This window comes from Pseudogymnoascus destructans, assembly GCF_001641265.1.
Source record: "Pseudogymnoascus destructans isolate 20631-21 unplaced genomic scaffold scaffold_3, whole genome shotgun sequence".
Taxonomy (NCBI): domain Eukaryota; kingdom Fungi; phylum Ascomycota; class Leotiomycetes; order Thelebolales; family Thelebolaceae; genus Pseudogymnoascus; species Pseudogymnoascus destructans.
Window position 1 is genome coordinate 248,504 of NW_020167522.1, and position 26,249 is coordinate 274,752.

Genomic DNA, 26,249 nt, shown 5'->3' on the forward strand with positions numbered 1-26,249 from the left:
CCTCCATCGAGGACCAAGGTCTTGCCATACAATGGGACTTATGATCGAGACCATAGTTCGCGCGTATGATCATGTGGCGCCCATGGAAATTCAATACTGGCCTTGCATATGGGCAGTCTCCAACAGCAGCCTACACCTTCAACTACAGCCACCATCACATACTTGTCCCCGAAATAGAGGCAGCTCGTAGAACAGTCACTTCATTACCACGGTCCTATTCAGATGCATCATATTATTCAATAAGTATACATATAATTCGTTTTGAACGGTGCTCACACCCCACCCGCATCCCCCCCTAACCATCCGCTTAAGCCCCCCATCTCAAGGAGAGTGCTATGTCCATCCTAAACTAGTAACAAATAAGAACAACGCCTCGCTCGTACCCTTAATCCTCCAAGCTACGTGGTGCAAATTCGAGAGAGAAAAGCCCCATTATTGTTTCCACCCCCAACCCGGCGCTGGTAGTGACGACCAACCCGGTTCACTACCAACTACGGTAATCCCAAAGGTGCTAGGCACCCTCGGCCAAGTCAGCGCCCGACGGGGGTTGACGAGGGGCATCGTAATCGTGTCTTGTTGACATAGAGGCAGGCGGACAAAGGAAATTCGTCCGACGAGTGACCAGAGGACTCGTCGGGTTTTGCAGATTGTATTTCGCACTACAGGCTGGGGTTACCAGCCTGAGAGGTATCATGATGCAGACGCCATGCAATGGAACGCAAATGAGTCGCTATTCGGAATTAAGATTTGTTCAAAGCTGGGCTTGGCCAGTATGCTTGTTTCGTCGGAGTGTGGTTGTTGTCTTCATCATTGAGACGCCTCGACGCACCAATGGCGATGGTAAACCCATGCGCTCTTTTGGCATTCTTTGCTGCAGTACTTTGTACGGCGGCATCGTCGACACTTGGCAAACTGCCGTGTAAACTCTTCCCACTTGCCGCATTGGTAGTATGCACATTGTCTGATCCCTCCCCTTGTGTCGTCCTTGCGGCACAAGTTGCGCATAACCACGCCAGCCCAGTATTGCATATCCTGGCTGTGGTGACGCACGGTAAACTTCTCGACGAGGGGGAATATATTGAAATCGTCAGGCAAGAGGTACTCCTCCTCCTCGTCACTCTCACAACCGTCCTCAGCTTGTGCGTGGCAGCTGCTGTCATCTTGATCCAGAAGATGAAGCTCCTTGCCGATCTTGAGCTTTGGAACGAGATGCGACCGTTGGAAATACTTTCGGAGGTTGCAGTACTTAGAAACATATGCGAGGAGCTGCAAAGACATGAGAACGTCTTCGTCGCGTGGCATAGCCGCAAGGACTTGTGCGTTTGCTGGAGTGGGCCGATCCAGCAAGTATCTTGGGATAGTCGTAATCATGATGGCGGGTGAGTTGTTGGCCATATTTGTCTGGGCTGGGGAGAGGCCCATTGGTGGTCCTGTTGGGGTTGTGGCATCGGCGATCAGACTTCCGTCAATTGCTGATCGGTGTGTGATGTTGAATGTGCCTGCATCCTGAGCTTCCGATACAGTGGGTGTGGTTAGGCCCAGAGGAGTCTCCACAGCCGTGATCATACTATCGCCTTCATCATCCATGCTAATGTCCTGAATTCCGACCGACGTCTGGATATCTGTGCTTGCGGTAGCGATATCCGGCTCCCCAGACTCATCGGAGACCATGCTATCGCCATTCGGATCCTCTTGTTCACCACCCATCGAAGTTTGATGTCGGATAGATGGCCTCCTCCGAGCCCGTGCAGTTGGGTTGGACGCGGGTACGGGACGTGTTGTAGGTGATCGCAGTTGTGTGGGAGGAAGTGGCGTAGTCGGGGAGTCGGGCTGCGAAGTCAATCCACTGTGGTGGTATGGAACCATAGAAGGCAGCCTTTCGACATCGCGAGCAGGTCTGATGTTGAACCCGTCGGTTGCATCCATCGACGGGATGGCCGTGGCCAGAGGCTGGATTTGATGGCGGGATGGTGGAGCAAAGTGGGGGGTATGTCGGGGGTCTTGGTTTCTGTGATGATGGCGATGGTGGTGATGGTGGTGATGGTGGCTGCCAGCGAACGTTGTCCGCTCGGGAGATGTGAGGGAGAAAGCAGCGTTTGTTGGTGTTGCATCCGTGGCAGCGAAATCTGCCGACGCCGGGGCATTGGCGGATGATGCTGGAATTTCGATGGATGGAGGAGGAGCTTGGCGTCTAAATGTGCGATTCTCTGCGTCCACGCGGCCAGATCGGTTTCCAAACGACGTCACTTTCTGCGACGATCGGCTGCCATGCCTTCCACTCGATCCTTGTTCTTGGATAGCCTTCTGTTTCGCTTCCTCCGCCTTCTCTCGGCACCGGTCTACGACCTTTATGTAGTTGTCGAGAATTGTAGCGATAACTGGGACCATGTCGGCCTCTACCACCCTAGTCCGGACTGGTTCAGAGCCTCGGACGCCGATATTAACAACACACTGGAAACCGAGATTCCATTTCCACATATCCATCATGTCTTTGCTTCGGCCTGCCTTGAGGAGGCAGACCAGTCTCTCGACGCCGCCATCGACGGTAAGGATGTCTCTGATGCGTGCTGATGAGGTCGTGAGGTATGCGAGGTGGTTCAGGGAATTGATGAGAGGTAAGGTTGAAGTGCAGTCGAGGGCACGGCGATCATACAGGGCAGTCGTGATGCCGACTGAGGCCTTGTTGACATTCGGGATGCTGAAGTTGACTTCCCTCATCGTGCAGACTGTTCGCTAGATCGCGACGGCTGAGAATTGGGAGTCTTTTCGCTCAATCGGTGCGTTTGGAGAGATGGTGGTTGTTGTGATTGTTGGCATATAGGCAAGCGGGGTCTGCTTGCTGAGGTGTCGATAAGTATGTATGGGATGACTACGTCAAGTTTGATGCCGAGTTTGATGTTGAGGTGTGTGATGCCCGGTTGGATTTGTGTTTTCGGGGGTGTTGGGGGGGGGGGGGGGGGGGGGTGAGACAGCCGGGAACTTCGAGGGCTGCCAGACACTAGAACATGTGAATTCGAGGCGATGTGCTGGAAGAGACGTATAGAACAACGCTGACAGAGAGAAACGGATACTGAAGACTAATTTTTGATGGAAGTGGGAGGGTCAGGAGTCAGACAACGACGTCGACGTCGAAGACTGGGGCTGGGGGGCGAAGTGGCTGGCGAACCAGATGGGAATTCCTGAAACGGCTCTAGCAGCAAAGGCGGGCCCGTGTGTGTCTTTCTCTCTTTCTCTTTCTCTTTCTCTTTCACTTTCTCTTTCGCTTTCTCTTCGCTTTCTCTTTCGCCTTCGCTTTCGCTTTCGCTTTCCCTTCTGTTTCTCTTTCTCTTTCTCTTCCTCTTTCTCTTTCTCTTTCTCTGTCTTTCTCTTTCTCTGTCTTTCTCTTTCTCTGTCTTTCTCTTTCTCTGTTTCTCTCCTTCTCTCTATTCTCAGTCGAGTAAACCGAGTAAAATAATGGCAACCACGACGATTAATAACGGGAATAATTAAAGATGAATTGAGTTTAACAACAGTGAAAAGAATATCAATTAATGAAGAAGTGTAAGCTAAAATATATTGACATTTTTTGGAGAGGGTTTGTTTTGTTTTGTTGTGTGTTGGGGTGTCTGTGTGTTGGGAGTGTCTGTGTGTTGTGTGTTGGTGTGTTGTGTGTTGGAGTGTCTGTGTGTTGTGTGTTGGTGTGTTGTGAGTTGGTGTGTCTGTGAGTTGGAGTGACTGTGAGTTGGTGTGTCTGTATGTTGGTGTGTTGTGAGTTGGAGTGTCTGTGAGTTGGAGTGTCTGTGAGTTGGAGTGTCTGTATGTTGGTGTGTCTGTATGTTGGTGTGTCTGTATGTTGGTGTCTGTATGTTGGTGTGTCTGTGTATTGGAGTTGGAGTGTCTGTGTGTTGGTGGTGGATGAAAGCGGTAGTCCCAATGGCCATGCTTTTTGGACGACTACTACTTTTATTGTGAAGGGAAAGAGAAGGATAGTTAGGTTGGTTTAATTAATGGTTTAATCAGTTAATCAGTTAACGTTAATTAGTAATGGAATTGGTAATGGAATTAATTATCGATGGAATATCAACAAAGCATACTCGAGTAAAGCATCGCATCAAAGTACTCGGAGCAGTACATTGGGCTTTGGGGGGCGTTGGGCTGCCGTGGCGGTGGTGATGGTGAGTGATGAGTGGTGGACATTCTAGTAGTCTAGTGTCTAGTAGTCTAGTGTCTAGTAGTCTAGTGTCTAGTGGTCAGCGTCTAGTAGTCCGAGATCTACTACATCTAATCTAATTACGGAGGTTATGTTGATAAGTTTTGTGAGTGGGGGGGACTATAAAAGCCAGGTACAGGGCTGCGCGCAAATCGATGGTGTATCTCCCCTCATAATTCATATGTGATCGATACATGAGTTTGTGCTGTTGTGCACAAGTTCTGGGGTCCCATGCTCGATCCACTCACAAATTTGAACATTACCTCCGTAATTTACTTTACTACAATTGTACTGTACTCGAGTATACTCCGTACACGCGCGACCGCTATAGAGGCGGCAGCGTCTCTCGGCATATCGGGCACTGTAACCTGAACTTCATCCACCCTTCAAGACATACGCTGTGGAAGACATGTCGACACGGAGTGACCATGTAGACTCTCCTAGCCAGCATCCCTTGAACGCCGCCGGTCCCCACCGACTCTTTCTCGCCCTCATCCCTTGCTGGGCCTATAGGCACCTCGAGCCCATTCATGCAGATCGCACAATCCACCGTCCTACTATGTCCATCGCGTTTCTTCCTCAGCTCTTCAGTCGAGCGTCTCCCATCCGGACCGGCCTGCGCAAGCCCAATAGGCATTTCACCACCCTCAACATCGTCCTCGCGGAGAATAGGATGATAGTCCCAAGCCTCCGGTAGCCACGATTTCGGCAGTCCAAAGCGTGGACCGAGGACCTCTTGCGCAAAGAGGACCCACACCTGTAGCCACAGCCACCCTCCCAGCATCGCCATGGCCGTACCGCTGGTCTCAGCAAAGAAGATGTTGTCCTTCCTCAGGTAAAAGTAGGCGATAGGCCCGGCTCTCAAGAGACTCTGCCCAATAACAAACTTCCTCAGTAGGGCTTTGCGGCAGTTGCGCATGATATTTCGGTATATCTGCGGAACCCAGAAGGATAGGTATATGGAAGATAGCATATTGACGTAAAATGTGCGGGCAGCGGGTGGCCATGATATCGAGCTAACCGAGACGAGGAAGAAGAACATCAGACCTAAAAGGGCGGGACCGAGCGATGCCGCCATCTCTTGACGTCGTGTAAGTGGTGGGATAGTAACTCTCTGAGCAGTTGCAGGGGCTGGTATCGCTGCAGCACCATTTGCCAAGTTATCTCCTATCTCAGCATCGACATCCTGGTCTGATGGGACTATAATAGGGCCATTGTCAACCACTGCCGGTGCAGCCGGCGCATTGGTAGGTGTAGCTAGGGGTAGGACTTCTGCGCCTCCCGGTGTAATGATAGGAATTCCGGTCGTAACTGGAGCGGGCTCGGCCGACGGTGTTCTGGGAGGCACCGTTGCCTGGGCAGCCTGAGCAGCCTGTGCGCGATCGCGTTCTCGTTCTCGCTCCCGACGCTCTGGGGCTTGAACTTTGTTAATATCGGCCAAGAATCTGGACCCTAAACCGACGGCCATGGCGCAAGCAAAGCCAGCGAGCGTCATGGTTGGGAAAACAGCAGGCGCTGCGTTGGAAACCATCATCAAGCTGAGAAATAGGGTAAAGTCCACGGCGAGCATAACTGAGATGGTGTAAAAGCTGATCCTGCCAACTGTTGATGGCGTCGAGGCGTCCTTCATTTGAGAAAGTAGCAAAAGAACTTGGCCAAAAAGGCATGTACCCCATATGAGGAGCCAATTCTTCACACGCGAGATGAAGGCTTCCAGTTTGTAGCCCTGTAGATGAAGGCCTTGGGCTGGTGCGTAAGAAGGAGGTCCTTTTGATTCCAGCACAAAGTCACAATCCGGAGAGAAGACAATAAAGGACATTTGGAGTGGAGGTGCCTTCGACAGTGGTGCACCCGTTGGGAATCGAAGTTCTTGTTCAATCATCTGAACGGCAGTTTGCAGAGATGGCTCGTCCAGTTTAGAGCTGTGGCTGACGTGGTCCTTTTTCATCGGATAAACCTGTACATATGCAACGTATTCGCAATGAGGCAGTGGCATCATGCTGTCTTCGGACCATGGGTCTCTCAAATCGATCCAAGCCGACTTCTGTTTTCCGTGTAGGATGTCGCCCAACGTTTTGTTCAAGGCATGCTGGGTGTCGTTAAACTCATCCTTGTTTGACGTTAAATGTGGCAAGCCATATATGCCTGCAAACTTATTGCTCGTAGTTGTCAACACTAGAGCCCCAGTCTGGGGCCATTGGATGCCATGGAGTTGCATATCCCAGCCGTCGCCCGTGCTACTTTCATCTTGCACAGTCAGTGTCGCTGTAACCTCCCTGGGTGCCCCTGGCATCACTGTTCTCATTTCTTGCTTCTCAGGCTCCCCAAATGCCGGGACTCTGCTATAATCTTCGATCCGCATCATAGCCTTGCCTTCCGCGCCGGTGATATTCCGATTCCATTGATTCCAGGCCCAGTTCGTGTCTGACGCAATCGCAGACAGATTCAGACCCCAGCCACCCACTCCCTGGTTTTCAAAGCCTGTTCCTTGGCTCCTCACCCAAGGCCCCTTAACAATACCTGTTACATTCCTGTACAAAGCCCAATCCTTCTCTAGGCCATGCTTCGCTGCCTGCTGGAAGGTCTCAAAGCGCTCTTTCACCTTGCGCAATCGACCCCAGCTATATCCATCTTCTTCCCTGAAGCCCGTGATATTGACATACCGAACATCGGCACCCATCTCTTTATCTTCGCCGATTCCCCTTGGCAGGAAATCTCCCCAGCGCGTCTGATTCAAGACATCGAGCGAGTGAGACTCCCGTGCCATCTTGGTATTGAAGAGCTCCCTTGGAGAAATCATACCCGGAGGAGGTCCCCCGGCTGGCGAGGAGTAGAAATACATCATCATGATCATCATGATCACAAAGCCCGGATGCGGTGGCTGCCCTGTGACGGGCGCCCCAGAGCGAATCCGGTTCTCGTTGTTCATGGTGGCGACGCGTGATAGCAGCCAAGAGGATGGAGCAGTTATCCAAAGACCATTATTGACCACGCTGTGAGGAAGCTCACTCTGTGCATGTCATGAGCAAACTTCAATCACTGAAAGACTTAGATGTGGCTTCCCGTTCACAAGCCTGTAGGTCAACCCCAAAGCTGTATTATACGCCAAGCGCTACCTGGCGTACGAGTAGGATGGGGGTTGGCTACGGGGGCGCGGCTAACCTCCCTTACAACTCCATCAAGGTGTGCATGGCGGAACAACTAAATTCCGTCATCTCAGCGCCCCACACCGACCTCGTGAATCCACAGACCCCAAAATAACCAGAAGCTTGGGATTCACTGTTACAACCAACATTGTATATTCTGGGGCTACGACGGCTTGTCTGCAGGAGGATAATCATGTCTACAAACGCACAGAGCAATGCTAGTGAGAGTTTGACGAGCCGGCCCCTTTCTATTGTATGTGCAGGATATATTTCCCGTCTCTCGGGTGTCGATTCATGATGCTCATGTTTACTTTGCTAACATATATGCGCAGCAACCATCAGCCAACCAAGACGCTCTCGACCTCGTCAAAATGGTTGATGATCTTCTTGCCGGAATTTCTACCCGCTTTACCGCCACATGGACCGAATTATTCTCCAAGAGTGCGTTTTCTCAGACGTTGCTTTCTATACCCCACAACTGACAGCACCCTCTACAGTGGATGAAATGGCCAGGCGGCTCGACCATCTCGAGTCTTCAATCCTCGCCCGTGACTCTCAGGACGATGCCAGCCGCACACCAAAGAAGTGAGCTGATAACTTTCATGATAATGCAATTTGAGTGATGCGGGAAGCAATGGAGTTCGGCGTTCAGAAGGCACATCCAATATTACTGTCCTGGAAAGGAGTCTATGGTGCAGCCAGTCAATCAGCTGGAACTTCCGCATGCTATTGATACCAGGGGAGGTTATTTGGAGACCAGTCTATTAAGAATTCGGTTTGAACAGGCTATTGGGGAAGGGGCTCACCATAATCTTACGACCCAAAAGTCTGTTGAGGGGCTTGAGTAAAGGAAGAATACAGTTTTACCTATGAATCCTTCCCCTCTATCCAGCTTCTGTTCGGCTTTCTATGCAGTGAGCTCCTCACTGCGATCCTAGAAAGGCTTGTAACATAATAATCGCAGAGTGCAGTGATTTAGATGTTTACTTTGTAGGCATAACTTATGAATCTCACAAGCAAAACGATTTCATTGATGTCTATATGATCGCAAATTGCGGCTGAGCTATATTATAGCACTGCCCTTCCTGACTAAGCTTACAATTCCTCGTGGGCCTTCTTCTCCTGCACCTTCTCCTCGAAAGTCTTAAGGATGTTGCTCTTGGCAGTCATTTCGTCCTCCTTGACCTTGGCCAAGTTACCCTTGTTCAGTAAACCTTGAAGTCTGGCGAGCTCCTTGGCGGCGTACTCCTTGCTTTCCGACAACTTCGCGAATACCTTGACGTAGTACTTGGCGTATTTCTTCTCCGCGGTATGCTGGAGCTCCTGGGCAATCTTGGTTGCCTCTGCAGTAATCTCGGCGACGTTGGTAGTACCGCCCAGCTTCTTGATGACCTTGTCAAAGGCGTCAATAATGCCAGCTTGGGCATCGAGGCCACCGCCGGGAGTACGGTGTGTGCCGGCCTTCGCATTGAGGAATTCAAGGAGGTCCTTTTCCGAGCGTCCACCAGAGTATGCTACACCCTCAGTGGATCCACGGGGGAAGAACTTGATAGTGGGGTAAGAGCTGACACCTTCGAGCGCGGCAGTCAACTTAGAGTTCCCAGCGTCAGCGTCAACCTTGGCGATAACCACGCTGCTCTCAGCGGCAAAGTCGGTGGCAACCTCTTCCCAGATAGGAGCAAGAGTCTTGCAGTCTATAAACATAATTAGTACTCAGATCAACAAAGCGCATGACGGCCAGGGGGCAACTTACGGCCGCACCATGGTGCAGTGAAAGCAACGAGGACATCCTTATCGCCACCAATGGCCTCCTTGAAGTTTGCATCGGTCAAAAACACGACATCACTTGCTGGTGCCTTGGCCTTGCGTGGCTTAATGCCCGTCTTATCCGTAATGAACTTGGTGAGGCTCTCCAGATCCCTTCCACCGCTGTAGTCTTGTGGGTCCTTGCTCTTTCCGTCAAAGTACTTGATAGTGGGGAATCCTTGGATGCCGAAGCGCTTCCCAAGGGACTTCTCGGCATCAGCGTCGACCTTCGCGACGGAAACCTTATCAGAGGCGAATTCGAAAGCTTGCGCGAGCTCCTCGTAAACAGGGGCAAGAGTCTTGCAATGGCCGCACCACGGAGCAAAGAACTCAACGAGAGCTGGCTTTCCTGATAGGACGATTTTGTCGAAGTTATCTGGGACGAGATCGAGAACAGCAGATTTCGCCACTGCAACAGCTGCCAGACCGGCGAGCACAAAGCCCTTGGTGAAGATCATCTTGAAGAGTTCCTTGTGGTTCGTACACTGAAGCGCGAATTAGTCACAGAATACCGAGGAAGTAGTGCTCAGTTGATTGTTTAGTGAAAAGACTTACAGATGAAATGTGATTGTTGGTGAAAGAGGATTGTAGAAAGCTCTGGTGATAGCAGATTCGCAACCTGGCGATTCTGGTGGCAGCTCCGTTTTGTTTGTTCCATCCAGATAAAGCTGGGTACCGGCAGTAGCCGATACCGTACGGAGTACAGTACTTTGTATCGCACTAGTCCAGTTTAGTTACAGTTCAGTACGTATGTACTACAGTACAAAATCACGGTACAGCTTCCCCCTGTGCGATTAAGCGCTGAGCCGCAAGCCTCGGCGGTTTTTCTATGAGATGGGCGGCTGACTATAGAGCATCACTACAGTAGTTATCTCCCTTGCATGACAACCCAAATACAAGCCGATAGATCTCCATAGGACTAATGATTGGGGTGGGGTGACTTTTGTATATTCACTATGGTTACAAAGATCCTGTTTCCCTCATGTCCATTGATATCTCCTTATAGGCGGATGATGTCAACGCCTGCCACCTACAAACGCCAGAATGCAAGGATTCGCACAATGCTCGCTGCTCGCTGTATCATAAACCATTAGGCAGGAGGAGGTAAGCTTGGCAACGAGGCTCAACGCCGCTCTGCCAAGTACTTCGCCGCACTCTCCCAGACATCTTGATCCTCTACTTTGCCCCCCAAGGCTTTAATGCCCGCGTGAAGCGCGTCGAAGAATTTGAATGCCAGGTCAAGATCCCCCGGGATGTCCTCAGCATGAGCAATCGGCCATTTCTCATATCGAGACTTTTCTCGGGCCTTCAATTCCGCCGAAGGATGGCCTTGGTGCTGTTCGTCAAGATATGTCTTCACTGTGATGCCAAATGCGATACTGATGTCTTCACCGAAAAGGAGGCTATCCAAATATAGTTAATATATGCACCCACGAAGGGGGTAGGGGCTAAATACCTGGCACCGATTTTCTCCCAGTCCGTGCGATTTTTGCGTTCAGCATGGGAACTTATAAACATTGACGCCGCGACAGCTTCCATCAAGTCACGGTCACATTCCCGCACTGCAGTGATAATGGAATGATGTGCCAGAAGGTTTTTACTAAGCGGGCCAGTGAAGCCAATCTCCTTATGGCGGAGCTTGAGAAGACAAGCGCAGCGAGCAATGAGCAGGCAAAGCTTATTCTGCTCATCGTTGCCCATGTTTGGGCCTCCAATCCACTCATCGTGGCGATTACGAGCATTGAGGATGTCATGACGCAAAAGCTCGAACGCAAGTAATGCCGCCTCTTCTTGGTTAGGCGTCGGAAGTGCACGCACTGTAGTTGCCAATGCGCTTCCCCAATCAGTGAGCTTGTGCTCGTCATTAATGTACCCTCTCAGGTGAAGAAATCGCCAGAGAGTGTTGGCCACAACCGATTCGGTGGAGACAATACTGCCGGGCTTGGCTGGGGTATCCTTCTTTAATGTCGCCTTTCGGAAATTTTCATCCTCCAAAGCTTTTAAGGCAAATCCGATGGAACCTGACTGCGCTTTCACGTCCTTTAGACTTTGGATGGTCTCATCGTCAACACGCCACGTGGCGGCCTGGCGATCTGGGGCAGGTGTGACATCTTGGTGGGACATTTTCACAGTCTTCTTGTCGTCGTACCAAAACTTCATCTCGATATTTTTGTGTTGAAATGCCCTGTGTAACCTGCTCGCGTAAAGAGCAATTGTTTGCTCTTGAATAGGTACGAGTTGCTGAGTAACCAGCTTTCTATACTCATCCGACTCGCCTCCATCCAGCGGCGGGTAGACATACATTCGAAGAGATCCTAACGAGTTCAAGACTCTTGGCCCAACGAGTGCCTTGCTCTGATAATGGTAAATTTCCGAGGCTAGCTGAAGGCCGATGTACTCGTGATGATCCCCGCTCAATTCATTGAATTTCATGACCTCTAGGGTGCCGTTTGTGGACAAGATAACAGCATGTTTAATGGCCATGCGGCATTTCTGATACTTGTCCTGCCAGTTAGGATCTTGTTTCTGCAAGACCTCGCTCCAGGTTTCACACAAATTTGCGATGGACTTTCCAGCTGTGCGGTACATGTTAACCGCATCCAACATTGTAAACGGCTGCTTGGGCACAACTGCAGGGTCGTTGAGAGCTGGAAATGGCTGGAGAGAGGGTGTTCCAGTCATCAAATAAGAGTCGATAAAGGTCTCTTCATTAACGTTGAGCTTTTTAAGCAGTTGCGTCTTGACGAGGCCATAAACAAGCCCTTTCTCGAAATCAATCTCTGTTATGAGGGACTCATTGATGTTGTATAGGAGGAGCTCTGGAGGCCCCATGATGCCCACTGCACAGTCGAGATCCTTCGAGTCAACATATGCCATCTGGAAATATTAGTCATACTATCTATAGCACTCCTTAGTAGACTGACCTGGGCGCAAGCACTATATGGAGCTACTTCAAAAGTAAGACCGCGCTCGATTAAGATCTGTTGGAAATAGCGTTGTAGGTGGTTGGCTTTGACGGATCCTACACACTGTTTAGTTGGGGACAACCACCTAAAACATTGAACTGCATACCCGTTTTGCCAAATGCGATGACAGCCTCTGTCGGCTGGTTCTGGTAGTATGGCTGCCATGCAGCGTTACTCTTCTCCATTGACGCCTTTGCGTCCTTCATAGCCACCTCCTCCGACCCAACTGTGGCTTGGCCATCGAAATAGAACCTGGGCGTAATGCCATGCTTTTGCCACTGGTCAAGGTCTGCATCTATGTGTATTCTGATTGCGAGAGGAAAGCCACCGATGGCAGAGAGAAGAGGTTCGGCTGATGGCGGGGTATCTAAGAATTTTTGGAGGTAATAAGAGGCATGGACTGCAATTGGGGCGTCCCTGTATTCGGCGATAGGCTGCGACCTGGACCAGTTAGCTCTGATTGAGGTTTGATTGAGATGCTGCTCACAGGTTTTGTGACTCAAGGTACGAGTCGCCATCGGGGTCTAAAGTAAGAAATATGTCAATACAGGCAATTATGGAACTCCAGCCTCTTGTTAGTAGCAAAACGAGGCTGTATTTACAGTACAACCTCCCTCCTTGCGAGGATCAACTATGAACACAGGCAATTCCTATTTGCTACGGGTGGGAATTGGGGGTCCGTATATAGCAAGCTCCGCAAGGGTGTAGAATCTTGGGGATGACTAGAGACAGACTCACGAGGCATCTTCAGAGCTTTATAAACCGTCGAATTGAGTCTGCCTGTAAAATACGTCCTGCAAACAGGTGTATTTTCTCTCAGTAATGGCGCCCTGCTCCAAGTTTATGGCGAACAAAGTGCGTTGTTTTGTTGTAAGTTGGGGCAGATTGGAATGGCCGTGTATCTTTGGACACAACACACCCGCTGCGCTGGGGGATTTGGTCTGCTTGTTGCGATTGTTCGTTGGGTCGGAAGATGATGTAGCTGCCTCTGGAGTATTAATGTGATTCGGCGGTGTTAGATGGCGCCTCTACGTCCAAGTGAGTACAGAAAGAGCTACTGTGAGAAGGGTATGAATTCGTGTATTGGGGTGAAGTAACATATCCGTACTGTAGTACACAACCAGAGCGTAGCACTTCCAACACCCAAAAACATCCAAACGACGGCACTTGCCGATATTCAAATTTTGTGAGATGCAACACAACACCAAAATAGGAGACCAATCTTGCAAAAACCCAAATTCCTTGCCAAAGTATGCATGTTAGTTCATGATTATAGCTAGTCACTGGGTCATTTTCAACGTTCAGTAGCAAGTGTGGCTGGTTGAATTATGGCCCAAGTCACTCACATTGTGAGGGGCCTTCGTGACAACGGAAGCACGCAACTCTCACCTTCCAAGCCAAATGCAATATTTCCCATCGAAACATAATATTTATTAATAATCATATAAGGCTGGTAAGCTATGTTTCCTCATAATGTCCACCAGCCCTCGACTCTCAACTCCTGACCGCCCCCGCCAGCAACCCAAATGTTTCAAGACCAGTACGGCAAATTCCAGCCAACGCTAACACTATAGAGGTACAGGTAAACATTCACACTTCCTATATCCTGCTGAAGCACGATCATGCCGCTAGCCTCCTTTTAATCGGCGCCGGCGCATCCTTTCCAGCTGCAGTTTTCTCCCCATCATCCTCTCTCAACCTCGCCACTTCCCCTAACCTCTTCAACTTATCTAGTAAATTACTGATAGGTAGATAGGGTCTTTGCGCTTCAATAACGAGATACTCCCTAGCTGCAATTTCATCCGCGTGCCATAAGAAATGGCTTTGCACTTTGGCCCGGCCGTCAGGTTCATCTGCATTTGGGATCGTGTGCCCGCAAGCCTCTTTGTGACATGCCCAGAGTCCATTTGGGCCTTGAGGAGCCGATGAGGGGAGGGCAGTGGACTCAAGATCAAACTCTATCGACAGTTCGTCCTCGTCATCTCCTTCGTCCTCACCTTCCTCAAATTCGTCTTTGGCGGATTCTTCTTTCACAGCGGCACCTTTCATTTTCTGTCGTTTTGCGGACCTCATATCAGGCTCATCGTCATATGGTGTCGGCGACCGCTTCTGTTGGCTGGCAGGTGTGCTCTTCAACCGGAGCCCAGCGGCTTTTCCAGCCCCCTTTCCAGCCCCCTTTCCAGCCCCCCTGCCTGCTCTTCTGTGCACAGGTTCAGGAGTCGGCGAGAGTTCTGCAACTTCACGCTTTTCATCTTCTACGCCGTCGCGCATTAGCAACACCAATCCAATCGCTTGCTTGTGACACTCGGCATCTGACACCTTCTGTTTCCCTATAGAAAGTATTTCAAGTTTATGGTATATAGGGCTGCCAGCCCACTCTTCGCCCAACCCGTGGTATATCGTCTTGGCGTGCACTTGAATAACTTCTTTTGCGAGGTCTTCGTCGATGATTTCGAACCGTTCATACATAATTCGTGCCAGGGACCTAATATTCATTCGTGGTATTCGTAGGAAACCCGATGTGTGTAAGTCGTTCATAAATTGGACAATGGTGGCAGCCGTGCCCATCGGCTTCCTTTTGGCCGCCGCCTGCGACGATGCTGGTTTCCCCTTGCCACCAGATTGATCAGTGGCGCTTATGCTTGCCTGCCTACCGGTAAGCTGCTTGGTGACATCTGGTGAATTCTGCACCAGCCATTTGAAGAATGGTGTAGTCTTCCAACCCATTTCGGCCGAACTTCTGTTTTTCATCTGCGAAAGCAAGAACTTGGCATGTTCCAAGCATAGCTTCTTCATCTTAGCCTGCGTAAACTTATTTCCTTTTTCTTTAATACACTACAAGAGCAACGTTAAAAAAATAGACCATAAATCTTTGGGCGGCTTAGCATACCTTATCAAGAACCTGTTCTGCGTCGGGAGGCTTCTGGCTCTTCCCTTTGCCCCGCGATTTTGTGTCCGTATGTATGTCGCAAAGTATATAATACAGCTCAATTGCCTCCGTCATCCTGTTATAAATTTCTTGATATATCGGTGCTGGCTTGATTTCGAACCAGCCCGCTTTCCCGTTTGCCCAAAGTGTTATCGGACCATCGCCGATGCTGAAGCTCCGCACATTGGTAACCTCCACCAAGCAATCTTTATATTCTTTATCTTTTAAGATGCCTGCAAAATAATAAGCCAATGTTGGGATGCACATATGATTTCTATACTCACGGAAATGATGGTAATCCCGGTCAACCACAAGCTTCCCACGGATTGAGAAAGGGCCCTCGAGCTCAGTGTGCAGAAGGTTGGCCAGAGTCTCGCCATCCTTCCCATATACAACAGCATCCTTGAGAAGGTAAATTGGCCAGTCGTCCGACACGATGGTCTTTGATACGGGTTGCAAGACTTCCTCCTCACTTAAGCACTTCGTTGAACGCGATTGGGAGGCGGCGTCAGTGTCGCATTCCGTAGTCGAGGCCTTCCGCCCCATTGTGTCCAAGATAAAGTCTTATCGTGGCATGGATGGTAAACAGATCTGCTGTGGAGGCTATCTTTTGGATGTCTTTTCTATTGGGAATAACGTATCGCCATCACAAGATATTGAAGCCGCTGCGTATCTTTATAGTTCACACGAGACTATGCTGTACTTGAAGTGAATGTGGGCGCGTGCCGACGCGACCCAGGTACCAGGCGTTTAATGACTCGATAAGCGCCGCTAAATAATATCGATAAGAAACCTTGACACGGGTAATAGGATATTTTACTTGCAACACGTTTCCACCTGTGTATTATACAAACCTAAACTCGAACTCATGTCCGCCAGAGCCGGACATCATTTCTGGAGAATGACGCAAGGAAAGATTGCGGAAGGAGTCTTTGGTAAGTCTTTGTCTAGGTATTTCCTTTGAAACGACTGCTAACAACCACCAGCGCTACACAAACCTACCGGAATTACCTCAGCAGGCGTAATTAGGGAATTGCAAAGAAATTTCGATTCTTCCGATCTATTTCAGCCGCTACTTGACGCCCAGAGGGCCGCGATCGAGAAGGAATCGCATAATCAACAACGAAAGCGCAGGAACAAGAAGATCAGTGTTAAGACCGGCCATGGAGGAACTCTGGATCCTATGGCAACAGGAGTCCTGACAATCGGAATTGGCAAAGGCACCAAAGTTCTTCAGAGCTTCATTGATAGCACGAAGACATATGATACCGTCGTACTTTTCGGGGCGCAAACTGACACCTACGATCGAGAGGGCAAGATATTAAAGCGCGGGCCATATGGCCATATTACGAAAGACATGGTCGAGAAGGCCTTGTCACAATACAGGGGCAAAATTATGCAATTGCCGCCACTATACTCTGCATTAAAGATGAATGGCAAGCCGTTATACGAATATGCGCGTGAAGGAAAGGAGTTGCCAAGAGAAATCCAAAAAAGGGCAGTTGAAGTCAAGGAACTTGAAATGTTGGAGTTCATGCCAGGCGGAACTCATGAGCACAAACTTCCTACCGAAGAGGCTGGGTCGGCAGAAGTAGATGTTGCTGAGAGGTTATGGAAGTTGGAAAGGGAGCAGGAGACTACTACCGATGGCTCCGCAACTTCGCCATCCGCGGAGAAACGGAAGGTTGACGAGCGTAAAGACGACTTAGTGACCGAACCCCAGGGAACAAAACGACGACGAGGCTCTATATCAGCAGAGAGCGAGCCTGTCAAGATGTCTGGGGCACTGTCCACTGAGCAAGCTGGAGCAGAGAGCAAAGCGGCAGACGCACCGCAGGTTGGACCACCAGCTGTCAGGTTAAGGATGACGGTCACGTCGGGATTTTATGTCAGATCCTTATGCCATGATCTCGGCGAAGCTGTTGGATCTCAAGCGATTATGGCTGAACTTGTCAGGACAAGACAGGGACAGTTTGAGCTAGGGAAGAACGTCCTTGAATACGAGGACCTTGCGAAGGGCGAGGAGGTATGGGGCCCGCAAGTCTCAAAGATGCTCGACAAATGGTCTGGAGAATACAGGCCCTTTGCCGGGTCGAATGCGGAGAGCAACATTGCGACTGAGCAGAAGCCCGTTGCACCCATAGAACCAGCGGCTGCACCAGCGGAGGCGGCTAAGGAGGCGACTGAGAAAAAGCCAGCTGCATCCATTGAGCCAACGGTTGATTCTGTAGAGACGGCTAAAGCCGAAGCTTTGTAGTATGTATATAGTTGCTCATGAAGCTGCTCATAGTTAGCCATCGTCTTCTATTAGAGGTGGCTGGTTTGTGACTTTTAAAGTCGTGTATTAATAAATAACTACTTAATTGAGCTGGTTCTCCTACGACGAGGCTGTGCATTTATAAAAGTATAAAGTGGTATAACAAACATAGCACGCTTTTGTGTCCAGGATCTACGAATCCAATAGCCCAAGCCCAGACCCAAGTAATGCGTACCTACCGCAAACCTTCGACCAGGTCTCACCCATCAACCGGGCTACAATGTTGCAACAAAGCGCCTATGAAGCATAGAGCCGTCACTTATCTCCGGGGGGGGGCAAGGAGTCCCCTCACCCGCTCAATCCTCCCCATCGCTCCTTCAAGCCGTTCTAACCTCTTTCTCTTTTCCACGTCTCTCCGCTCAAGCACTGCAACACGTTCCTCTAATTTCGCTCGGGCCTTCCGCTCTGTTGCCACCATTTCGTTTGCCTGCTCAAACAGTTGCTGGCTCAGCTCTTCTAGCTCTCCGCTCGCTTCGTCTAACTTCCCTTCCGCCTGTTGCCGTAAGACCTGCTCTCGGCTCAGTGCAGCTGCGAGGTCCCGCTCAGATGTGGTGGTGGAGGGGAGAGGTGGCTGTTGACCGAGATTAGGTACTGATTTGCGGGAGGTGAGGAAAGATGAGAGTCTGTGCTGTATCGCGGCTGGGGGGGTGCTGGTGCGTGCTATTTCTTGCGACGCACATTGCTGGCGCATCATCTGGAGTTCGTCTTCATAGTCTGCCCATCTGTCCACTGTGATAGAGTAAGTAAGTTGACCACTATGGTAAAGCGGTTAGGTGGGGGGATAGAGAGTCGGAACGAACCAGCAGCAGTAGCCTTTTGGGTCAGAAGGCGGACTTGTGCCTGTAGATCTTCGATTTGTTGCTGCGCATCAAGTGCGAGGCGTGATGAGTCCAAAGAGACTCTAGAACCACAATTTGGACAGGATAATTGGTGTTCCGTGTCAGCCAGCCGTGGGGCTACCAGTAACGTCATTGTAGACATCGTCATTGTAGACATCGTGGGTGTGGTGTTGTACTATGCTCCGTACCTCTGATGTCGAGAGTTAATAAGACACACAGCGGAACAGTTGGAAGATTTGAACAAGACGTCGGGGACAGTGAACGAGTCTTGGTATGCAGCATCGGCGGTGCCACATTAAACATAAAATAAGCAGCTGCTGATCGCCGTGTCGCACGCCGCTCAATTCTCTGGCAGCCATGTGCTTTTTGGGGAGGAGAATGTGTGTGACAGGGGTTGTTACATGGTAACAGGCGGTGTCAAAGAAGGGCTATCAAACGAAACCAGGAATAACAAGTTACTCTCAAGAAGAACAAGGGAAACAGTTGTAGACATGCAACTTGATAACTTTGTAAATCTGAAAATACAAATAGGGGCCATGATCCAAATGCACAGTCTTTATTAATGCACAGTCTTTATTAATGCACAGTCTTTATTAATGCACAGTCTTTATTAATGCACAGTCTTTATTTGAACTTTACCACATCCGTCCGGCCATTCCGTCATGCCTTAAACTACAACTCAAAATATACCCAGTAATGTCGAAGATCACGATCAATATGCCGAAAGCAATGCTGCACTAGTCACGCGACCTCTACGAAGAAGAATTTGGGGGTGAGGTTGGCATATGGGAGGTTGGTATGGGTAAAGTTGGTAAATTCCTTCTTGATCACGCGTAGGGCGGGGTCCGATTTGCATCAATAATTGATGAATCACTTCCAAAACCAGGCAATTGTAGAATGGCGCTACATTCCACAACTTCACGGAACATCGATTTCGACGAAGACGGCCAGGCATCAGCCCAGTAGTGCCCCGAAGAGGCTCAACAGTTCAATCCCAGATCAGTCGGAGCTTTTTAACAGAGCATAATTCATTTCTTGAGCAAGTTGCATTGATTGTAGAGCATAGCTACGTCTTTGCACTGCCTGCCGCTCATGAAAACAACGCACCCCTGTCCCATGCGAGCCCAAAAGAAACCACTTAAACCTCAGTCGTAACCCGAGCCTTCGCGTTGGTAACCTTGACGCCGAGCTGCTTTGCGCGTGCGACAATATCGACTCTCTTTCTCGACGAAACAGAGTGGGAGATCTCAGCGGCGAAGGTCTTGTTGTGCATGAGGAGGAGGTCAACATCGCGGACGTTGCTGACGAGGAAAGCCTTGTGGCCGGAAGGCATCATGTGGCGGGTCTTCTTGTTGGATCCGAAACCGATCTACGCAAAAAAGTCAGTCGCACGCTTCGAAGTATTCCATCGACAGGCCGCGAAGCCATTCAAGACGTACAGATGGCATAACAGCCTGGCCGCTAAAGCGTCTGCGGACACGGTTGTCGATACCCTTTGGCTTTCTCCATGACGGGTCGACTCTCATGAATCGATCACTCTGATGTCTGTTGAAGCGCTTCGTGCCTAAAAAAAGAATTAGCCAAGAGCTTTGAGGGCGAACCGGCCACCAGTGCGTAATCTCAATCGGAAGGTATTCGTGTTGGTGTAGGCACTGGCGGTCGGAAACGAAGTGGCGCAGGAGTTGACATACGCTTCTTGACGATCGGCACATGCTTCTTTGCGGCAACCATCTGGAGAACACTTAGTATATTGCAATTCGTCTTCCAGAGTTTTCTGGGCAGATATGGTCGTACCTTGACGTCGGTTTGGCGATTTTTGGTGGTTGGTCGTTGAGTCGAGTCGAAGATCTCCCAGTCAGCCAATATTTTCGCTAACTTCCAAAAAATGCTCTGGTGTGTGCCCTCGGCTCGCTAAGAGTGGTGCAGAGACGCTAACAAGACCCTTGCATGTCACGTGCTTCCAGTATATCAAAGAGGCGCGTAGATAGTGCTTGAGGCACGTGATCACATATATGTCCCCGCGCCCAAAGATGATAAAGATGTTGTACCCTATATCTTATACGATCCACTTCTGTCCTGGCCATCTCACTTTACAAAACCATAGTTCTTTCAGCATCGGCTACAATTGCCACCAATGCCACCATTTACTACATTCGGGTCAATTGGCAAGTTCACTGTACAATGGGTTCAGTGCTCCTCCAGCAGAAATCTTCGTCACGCGTTTCAATTGTAGTCATCTGTCTGTCTTAACCCCGCACCAAGATTATAATAACGCCTGTTACTATGTCACCTTCCACATACAAAACTATTCGCCGATATAGCCGCGATATAGCCGCGATATAGTCATCTATTGCTGTGCGCATTGCGGGGCACGCTCGTCCTCGTCATCATCCTCCCACTCTGCACCTCGGCCACCTTGTCCTGTACTTGCTCCAAACTATCGTAAATTAGCCACGTTCAGTTTATCAAATTACGTAGAGTAGCACTTACTTCCTCGATGTCGGCATCCTCCGTAAAGGTAACCTCATCAACCTCAGGGGTATCAATTGGGGCATTAGGTTTCGGTAAGATAGCCTCTAATTTGCCGAATGAAGCCTCATCCTCTATCCAACCATTGTCCGGAAACTCGATATTAATAACCAAGTAGAGATCTCCCTTCGCATCGCTTTTCTTGTGTGGCATGCCCTCTCCGTCAATCTTGAGGACCTGCCCAGGCTTTAGAACCTTTCCTCTTGGATGGTCCATATGTATGCCGCGTCCATCAAGGTGTTTAACGACAACTCTGGAGAACCCGCACAAGGACTCCGCCAGGGTGACCTTCAGTTCTGCTAACAAATCGTGACCCCTACGCTGGAATACATCGTGATCTTCTTCAACGAGTGTGAACACAATGTCTCCTGGAGTCTGATCGGGCACTTGGTCTGCCTCGCCTTCAAGGACGATTCTGTCTCCTTGCATGGCACCCCGGGGGATATATATTTCCAAAACCTTCTTCTCCGACGTCGTGCGCTTGCCCTTACACTTGCGGCAGCGATCCTTCTCCTTGAAAACGCTTCCGGTGCCAGAGCATGAGTCGCAAACAATGCGCTCTTGCGTAACCATCCCAGGGCCGACTTGGCGCAAGCCAATCTTCATTCCCTTCCCTTGGCAAGATGAACAGCTCTTGGGCTTCACCGATTCCTTGCCGCCTGTTCCCTTACAGTGGCTGCAGATAACATTCTTTGTGCTCGCAAACTTCACCGTCTTTCCTTTGTAGAGCTCCTCGAGTGTCACCTCATAGGTCTGCTCCTCATCCTTTCCACGGCGGGCTCGCTTCATCCCAGGGCCTCCGCCGAATCCAGGCGGCATGCCGCCACCTCCCATGCCGAACATTTGCTGAAGAATATCATCTAAATCAACCCCGCCATCCATGCCGGGGCCACCCTGTCTGCTTCCATCGAAAGCGGACATGCCGTGTGTATCGTACAGGTGTCGTTTATCTTCATCGTGGAGAATTTCATATGCTTGGCTCACACTCTTGAACTTGGTATCTGCCTCTTCACGCTGGTTCTCTGGAACCTTGTCCGGGTGGTGTAGTAGGGCCGCCTATAATCACGTCAGACACAGGTGGTTACTGAACAGATTTTGCACCGGATGACAAACCTTGTGATATGCCTTCTTAATCTCTGATTTGGTCGCGGTCTTTTCGATGCCTAAAGTCACTTTTCAAAACAATCAGCAAACAGAGATTCAAGTTGCATTCAGATCTTGCCACACACCATAGAGGTCGACCTCTTCCGAGCCATCCCCGGAAGACATTACAAGATCGTTTGCGGGCTCTGAGTCTGTTTTTGGAAGAGCAAATGTGGGCGGAAAGCAAAGATGATGCAAACGCCTTCCCGTAAAATATAGATGGGGATTATTAAGCTTTCCAGAGTCCTCGGGACTCTGTAGCACTGCAGAGTAATGCAATAAGTTATTTATTATCTTAGCGTCGTCCAGCGTCCTGGGAAGTTGGGCGGCGGAATGTGGGGGAAGGCTGGGAGACGCTCGGGCCACCTTTAAGGAATTTAACAAATCTTTATGGGACCGAAAATCCAGAGGGACCTTGTCCGAACCTCGCCTGAACCTCGTTGACGCTAACGCGACGCTGAAAAAGGAGGATTACAGTATCATATTTGGTTGCTCTATAATACGGCATTGGGTCCTGCAAATCCAGTGGTTCCAGTTATTTCTTCTTTTGTTTCTTTCAAGTAATGTCATTATTGCTCATTGGGAGTAGTAGAAGGACTTTGACACCTCTATGGACATGCTCTTTCTGTCGGAGGATCTCCAAGCTAGCCACCGCTGGAACGGCCAGGCCTACATATAAGCTTCCGGAAACCCCAGCACGAACGCGTTTTGCTCCTTCTCCCACAGGATACCTTCATCTTGGGTCACTGAGGACTGCCCTTTTCAGCTATTTGCTAGCCAAGTCCACGGATGGCCAGTTCCTTCTCCGCATTGAAGATACAGATCAGGTAACTTCCCCCACCCCCTTTTAATATTCCTGTCGGGCCCTCGAGGGTTCAATCTGGGTTAACATTCTCCAGCCCAGGACAGTGGCAGATGCCGAGACTAGGATAAAGGAGGACCTGAAATGGGCAGGATTGCACTGGGATGAAGGTCAGCCTCCCACGTCGTCCGTTCACATACTCGTGGACTTCCGCTAACGTTCTCCAGGACCAGATGTGGGCGGCCCGTACGGTCCATATAAACAAGTAAGTGCTACTCTTGGTTGATGGCTCTCAAAATTCTGACACGTGATGTAGTCTGAAAGGTTGAACATATATCGGGACCACGCCAGTAAGCTTCTCGATACTGGCAGAGCATACCGATGCTTTTGTCCACGGGAAAAGCGGAACTTGGGTGACGCAGGCCTACATGCATCTGCTGGGTTTAAATCGCACGACTGCAACCGAGTGAGCAAGGATACATCTGATGGCAGAGCTGCTCAGGGTGATCCATTTGTTGTCCGATTAAAGCTTCCCGAATACACGAAGCGGTATAGAGACCTCGTCTTTGGAAATGTGGCGAGCTCGAAAACATCCCCAATGGATGCGGATCCAGTTCTCATGAAGTCTGATAACTGGCCAACCTACCATTTGGCCTGTGTTGTTGACGACCACTTAATGGGAATTACTCATGTGATTAGGGGCTCAGTAAGCACATGATTATGAGTTCTGAAGTACAATAAAGGATCTAACTCTTCATAGGAATGGATTCCGTCTGTACCTACACATCACCACCTATATGATGCATTTGGCTGGCAGCCGCCAACCTTTGGGCATGTGGGACTTTTGACCGATCTGAACGGACAGAAACTTAGCAAAAGGAACTTTGATCTGGACATATCTGCATTCAGAAACATGGGTGTGCTGCCGGATGCCCTCTCCAACTTTGTTGCACTTTTGGGATGGTCGCATACCCAAAAAAAGGACACAATGGATATCCAAGAGCTGGCAAAAAATGTTTGTTGGCCCATTCTAATAAGCCTATAATACCTTGCTGATGAACTCTGCGTCTAGTTTTCTACAAAATTTACCAAAGGAGACACAAAAGTATCATTTGACAAGCTCTGGTTCCTTCAGAGGCAGCATGCGCAAAGGATCATCACCTCCGCTAAGACTCCCGATGATGTTCAGTCTATAATCCAGCCCATCTTGGCCGCCCTAAAACAAAAGTGCTCATCATGTTCTATTCCGGAGAGTAGCACGCCAGCCGACCAGCAGGACCGACTTCTCCAGATCCTGAAATCGGATGCGCCAAATTATAAGAATGCCAGTGATTTCGTGGAGCGTCACAAGTATACATTTGATGGGCCATCTGCTGAGGCCCTCATCTCTATCAAATCGCCTATAACTGTTATCGGGCATTTATGCCACTTATCGAATTTACCAGAAGAGATCAAGCCCGAGGTCGTTAATTCTAGTATCGTCAAGGTCGTGCAGCAAGTCTCCACTATGTTAACGCAAGAAGACCCATTACTTTCTACGGATGAGAAAGGTAAAAGGCTCCGAGCCCATTTCTCAGATGTCGTACAAAATACAGTTTCGCAAAACCTACGAGAAATCAACGTTTCTGATAACGAAGAGTTATTTGTCGCGTTGAAGAAATCATGGGCAGCATTGTTACATCAGTATATAAGGTGGGCATTGGTAGCCGATACACCTGGTCCCGATAGTGCCAGTCTTATGACAGCATTGGGGCCGATGGAAACCCTGCGGAGATTTGACCTAGCAGAGAAAGTTGCCCTTGGTCAACCTGGGTCCAATGTGGTGGCCAATGTAGAGAAGTAAGATCAAGAGAGATGTATATACTAGGCGGGGATGGGGATGGGGAGTTTTATTCGTAACGGCGATGGGGCTGGCTGGTCTGAGAAAGCCTTTGCCTGTCCAGTAAGCAGTGTAGTATAGTACTGTACAGATTATGTTATATATATGTTCCGGCCCAATTTCAAGGTTCTTAACGAAGCGTAGAGGAATGCAATTGATGTACGGATGTGGGCAAGATGATTCATTGTAAATATGCTCAGTCTCCGGTCTTTATAAAACACTCAACCTTTCGGTCAATCGCTCCGTACGCCGCGCTATGCCATCAATTTAACAGGCCAAAGAGCCGTCACCCCATTTTCATAGTAGAAGTGCACCATCATCTTTGCCTGGTCTCAGGTCTATTTGAGCCAGCAGCTACTGTCCGCCACCTGAATTCACATCCGCCTGCTTGGTACTTTCGGCGCTTCCGACTCCATTGAAAAGCTGCGCTTTGACTTCACCAGCCATTAATCCAATCCTAACTTCTCCGGCGATCTTTTTACTGTCCTTTGAGATTTTTTCCATCTCTTGGTCAGCTGCTCGAGGAATGCCTGGTCCGACTGTTAACTTGTTCGCGCGTGACGTGGCTGAGGTGGCTTGGCTAATCTTGTAGCTTAAGTCAAGCATCTGCTTACTACTGTAGTCACGGTTGGTAAAGAGGGAGTTTTGGCTGAGTTTCTGCGTCCAGTATTTGTTCCACAATAGCTCCAGCAGGTGCGAGTCGAGTGTGCTCTTGAAATGGGTAACTTCCAGAGAGTAATAGCGGCTGCTATGGGCACCGAAGTCTTCTACCTTCGCCAGAGGAATCGTTTGATACCCGTCTCTCGATGCATTTCCTTCCTCCTTGTAGTCTTCGGGGAAGGTTCTGAAGGCGCCAATCTCAACCTTGCCAGCAGAAATTGTGCGATCTGGGTCTATCACAACGGCCAAGAAGGGATCTGAAAACTGTTGCTGGGTTGCTTGGGTACCAACATCAATACCACTCAGCCAGCATCCATAGCCAGGGTGACTATGATACCACCCAACAGCATTCTCCATCTTTCCTGCAGCACGGCAGGCTTCCAAGTATCCCACCATGTATTCGTTTGCCTCGTCCTGGGCGTTGACTCGCGTTTCAGTTCCTTCAACAGGCAGGCGGAAGGCATCGGTGACAATGAATGTATCACCAGAGATTTTGCCTTGCATCAGCCCCATAATTTCAACGGAGCCTCCTGATCTGGCATGCATCACCATCTTCAGAAGAGCAACGGCGGAAATTCGGACATTTTTGAAATGGCGAGGATTGGTTTTCCATGGCTTAGCATCATTGATAGCTTTCTGCTCGGTAGGGTCATATGAATACAACGCATCGCGATGAGCATCTACAAGCTGGACGTTATTGTCGAGCTCTGTATATCCGACGTTAGCTCGAGGCGGTCAACTCCAAGATTCACAAAACTGATTACTTACCCCATGCCCGCCATGCGGTATCCATGATTGCCCCAGGTATTTATCAAAATCCAACAAGACCTGATGCTCGATCGCCGAGATAGACCTTGTTGGTTTGAAAGCCTAGACGGCTGTTGAAGTGTACTGGGGGGTGTATGGTGCGAGGTGGATGAGGCAACAACTGGAGTGGGGTTCGGAGGGTTGTCACTGGCAGAATATTGACGTAGCGGGACTAGCGCGAAACACCTACCGCCCAAAGTCATCATGGGTTTATCGTACATATGGTTGCCATGGTTG

The 26,249-nt window shown here is 49.7% G+C and overlaps 12 protein-coding genes across 12 annotated transcripts; 3 read left to right on the plus strand and 9 right to left on the minus strand.

The window, feature by feature from the left end:
* Positions 1-807: 807 nt before the first annotated feature.
* Positions 808-2,718, minus strand: VC83_01407 (uncharacterized protein; the record flags this gene model as incomplete). Its single annotated transcript, XM_024465086.1, has 1 exon — positions 808-2,718. The coding sequence occupies one exon, from the start codon at positions 2,716-2,718 to the stop codon at positions 808-810; it is 1,911 nt and encodes a 636-aa protein (XP_024327157.1).
* A 1,796-nt stretch (positions 2,719-4,514) lies between these two features.
* On the minus strand, positions 4,515-7,118 carry VC83_01408 (uncharacterized protein; the record flags this gene model as incomplete). Its single annotated transcript, XM_024465087.1, has 1 exon — positions 4,515-7,118. One exon carries the CDS (start codon positions 7,116-7,118, stop codon positions 4,515-4,517), a length of 2,604 nt encoding a protein of 867 aa, XP_024327154.1.
* Positions 7,119-7,461: 343 nt separating this feature from the next.
* On the plus strand, positions 7,462-8,365 carry VC83_01409 (uncharacterized protein). The gene is made up of 3 exons (XM_024465088.1): positions 7,462-7,588; positions 7,668-7,776; positions 7,833-8,365. The coding sequence occupies exons 1-3, from the start codon at positions 7,529-7,531 to the stop codon at positions 7,922-7,924; spliced, it is 261 nt and encodes an 86-aa protein (XP_024327155.1). The 5' UTR covers positions 7,462-7,528; the 3' UTR covers positions 7,925-8,365.
* A 4-nt stretch (positions 8,366-8,369) lies between these two features.
* ERP38 (Protein disulfide-isomerase erp38) lies at positions 8,370-9,886 on the minus strand. Its single transcript, XM_024465089.1, has 3 exons — positions 9,697-9,886; positions 9,089-9,626; positions 8,370-9,029 (listed from the first exon to the last, which is right to left on the minus strand). The coding sequence occupies exons 2-3, from the start codon at positions 9,597-9,599 to the stop codon at positions 8,431-8,433; spliced, it is 1,110 nt and encodes a 369-aa protein (XP_024327408.1). The 5' UTR covers positions 9,600-9,626; positions 9,697-9,886; the 3' UTR covers positions 8,370-8,430.
* A 4-nt stretch (positions 9,887-9,890) lies between these two features.
* On the minus strand, positions 9,891-13,196 carry VC83_01411 (uncharacterized protein). The gene is made up of 6 exons (XM_024465090.1): positions 12,846-13,196; positions 12,595-12,631; positions 12,214-12,548; positions 12,066-12,163; positions 10,598-12,018; positions 9,891-10,544 (listed from the first exon to the last, which is right to left on the minus strand). The coding sequence occupies exons 1-6, from the start codon at positions 12,850-12,852 to the stop codon at positions 10,265-10,267; spliced, it is 2,178 nt and encodes a 725-aa protein (XP_024327407.1). The 5' UTR covers positions 12,853-13,196; the 3' UTR covers positions 9,891-10,264.
* VC83_01412 (uncharacterized protein) lies at positions 13,181-15,833 on the minus strand. Its single transcript, XM_024465091.1, has 3 exons — positions 15,321-15,833; positions 14,998-15,269; positions 13,181-14,942 (listed from the first exon to the last, which is right to left on the minus strand). Exons 1-3 carry the CDS (start codon positions 15,580-15,582, stop codon positions 13,728-13,730), a joined length of 1,749 nt encoding a protein of 582 aa, XP_024327410.1. The 5' UTR covers positions 15,583-15,833; the 3' UTR covers positions 13,181-13,727.
* Positions 15,834-15,836: 3 nt separating this feature from the next.
* VC83_01413 (uncharacterized protein) lies at positions 15,837-17,416 on the plus strand. The gene is made up of 2 exons (XM_024465092.1): positions 15,837-15,971; positions 16,023-17,416. Exons 1-2 carry the CDS (start codon positions 15,905-15,907, stop codon positions 17,291-17,293), a joined length of 1,338 nt encoding a protein of 445 aa, XP_024327409.1. The 5' UTR covers positions 15,837-15,904; the 3' UTR covers positions 17,294-17,416.
* On the minus strand, positions 17,417-18,753 carry VC83_01414 (uncharacterized protein). The gene is made up of 2 exons (XM_024465093.1): positions 18,154-18,753; positions 17,417-18,082 (listed from the first exon to the last, which is right to left on the minus strand). The coding sequence occupies exons 1-2, from the start codon at positions 18,347-18,349 to the stop codon at positions 17,613-17,615; spliced, it is 666 nt and encodes a 221-aa protein (XP_024327404.1). The 5' UTR covers positions 18,350-18,753; the 3' UTR covers positions 17,417-17,612.
* Positions 18,754-18,790: 37 nt separating this feature from the next.
* On the minus strand, positions 18,791-20,056 carry RPL32 (Ribosomal 60S subunit protein L32). The gene is made up of 4 exons (XM_024465094.1): positions 19,987-20,056; positions 19,884-19,923; positions 19,632-19,756; positions 18,791-19,561 (listed from the first exon to the last, which is right to left on the minus strand). Exons 2-4 carry the CDS (start codon positions 19,921-19,923, stop codon positions 19,331-19,333), a joined length of 396 nt encoding a protein of 131 aa, XP_024327403.1. The 5' UTR covers positions 19,987-20,056; the 3' UTR covers positions 18,791-19,330.
* A 184-nt stretch (positions 20,057-20,240) lies between these two features.
* On the minus strand, positions 20,241-22,196 carry VC83_01416 (uncharacterized protein). The gene is made up of 4 exons (XM_024465095.1): positions 21,951-22,196; positions 21,835-21,893; positions 20,683-21,777; positions 20,241-20,629 (listed from the first exon to the last, which is right to left on the minus strand). The coding sequence occupies exons 1-4, from the start codon at positions 21,988-21,990 to the stop codon at positions 20,540-20,542; spliced, it is 1,284 nt and encodes a 427-aa protein (XP_024327406.1). The 5' UTR covers positions 21,991-22,196; the 3' UTR covers positions 20,241-20,539.
* Positions 22,197-22,289: 93 nt separating this feature from the next.
* MSE1 (Glutamate--tRNA ligase mitochondrial) lies at positions 22,290-24,713 on the plus strand. Its single transcript, XM_024465096.1, has 6 exons — positions 22,290-22,691; positions 22,764-22,836; positions 22,894-22,931; positions 22,983-23,372; positions 23,427-23,681; positions 23,739-24,713. The coding sequence occupies exons 1-6, from the start codon at positions 22,428-22,430 to the stop codon at positions 24,507-24,509; spliced, it is 1,791 nt and encodes a 596-aa protein (XP_024327405.1). The 5' UTR covers positions 22,290-22,427; the 3' UTR covers positions 24,510-24,713.
* On the minus strand, positions 24,714-26,111 carry RRI1 (COP9 signalosome catalytic subunit rri1). The gene is made up of 2 exons (XM_024465097.1): positions 25,974-26,111; positions 24,714-25,912 (listed from the first exon to the last, which is right to left on the minus strand). The coding sequence occupies exons 1-2, from the start codon at positions 25,996-25,998 to the stop codon at positions 24,900-24,902; spliced, it is 1,038 nt and encodes a 345-aa protein (XP_024327402.1). The 5' UTR covers positions 25,999-26,111; the 3' UTR covers positions 24,714-24,899.
* Positions 26,112-26,249: the final 138 nt, after the last annotated feature.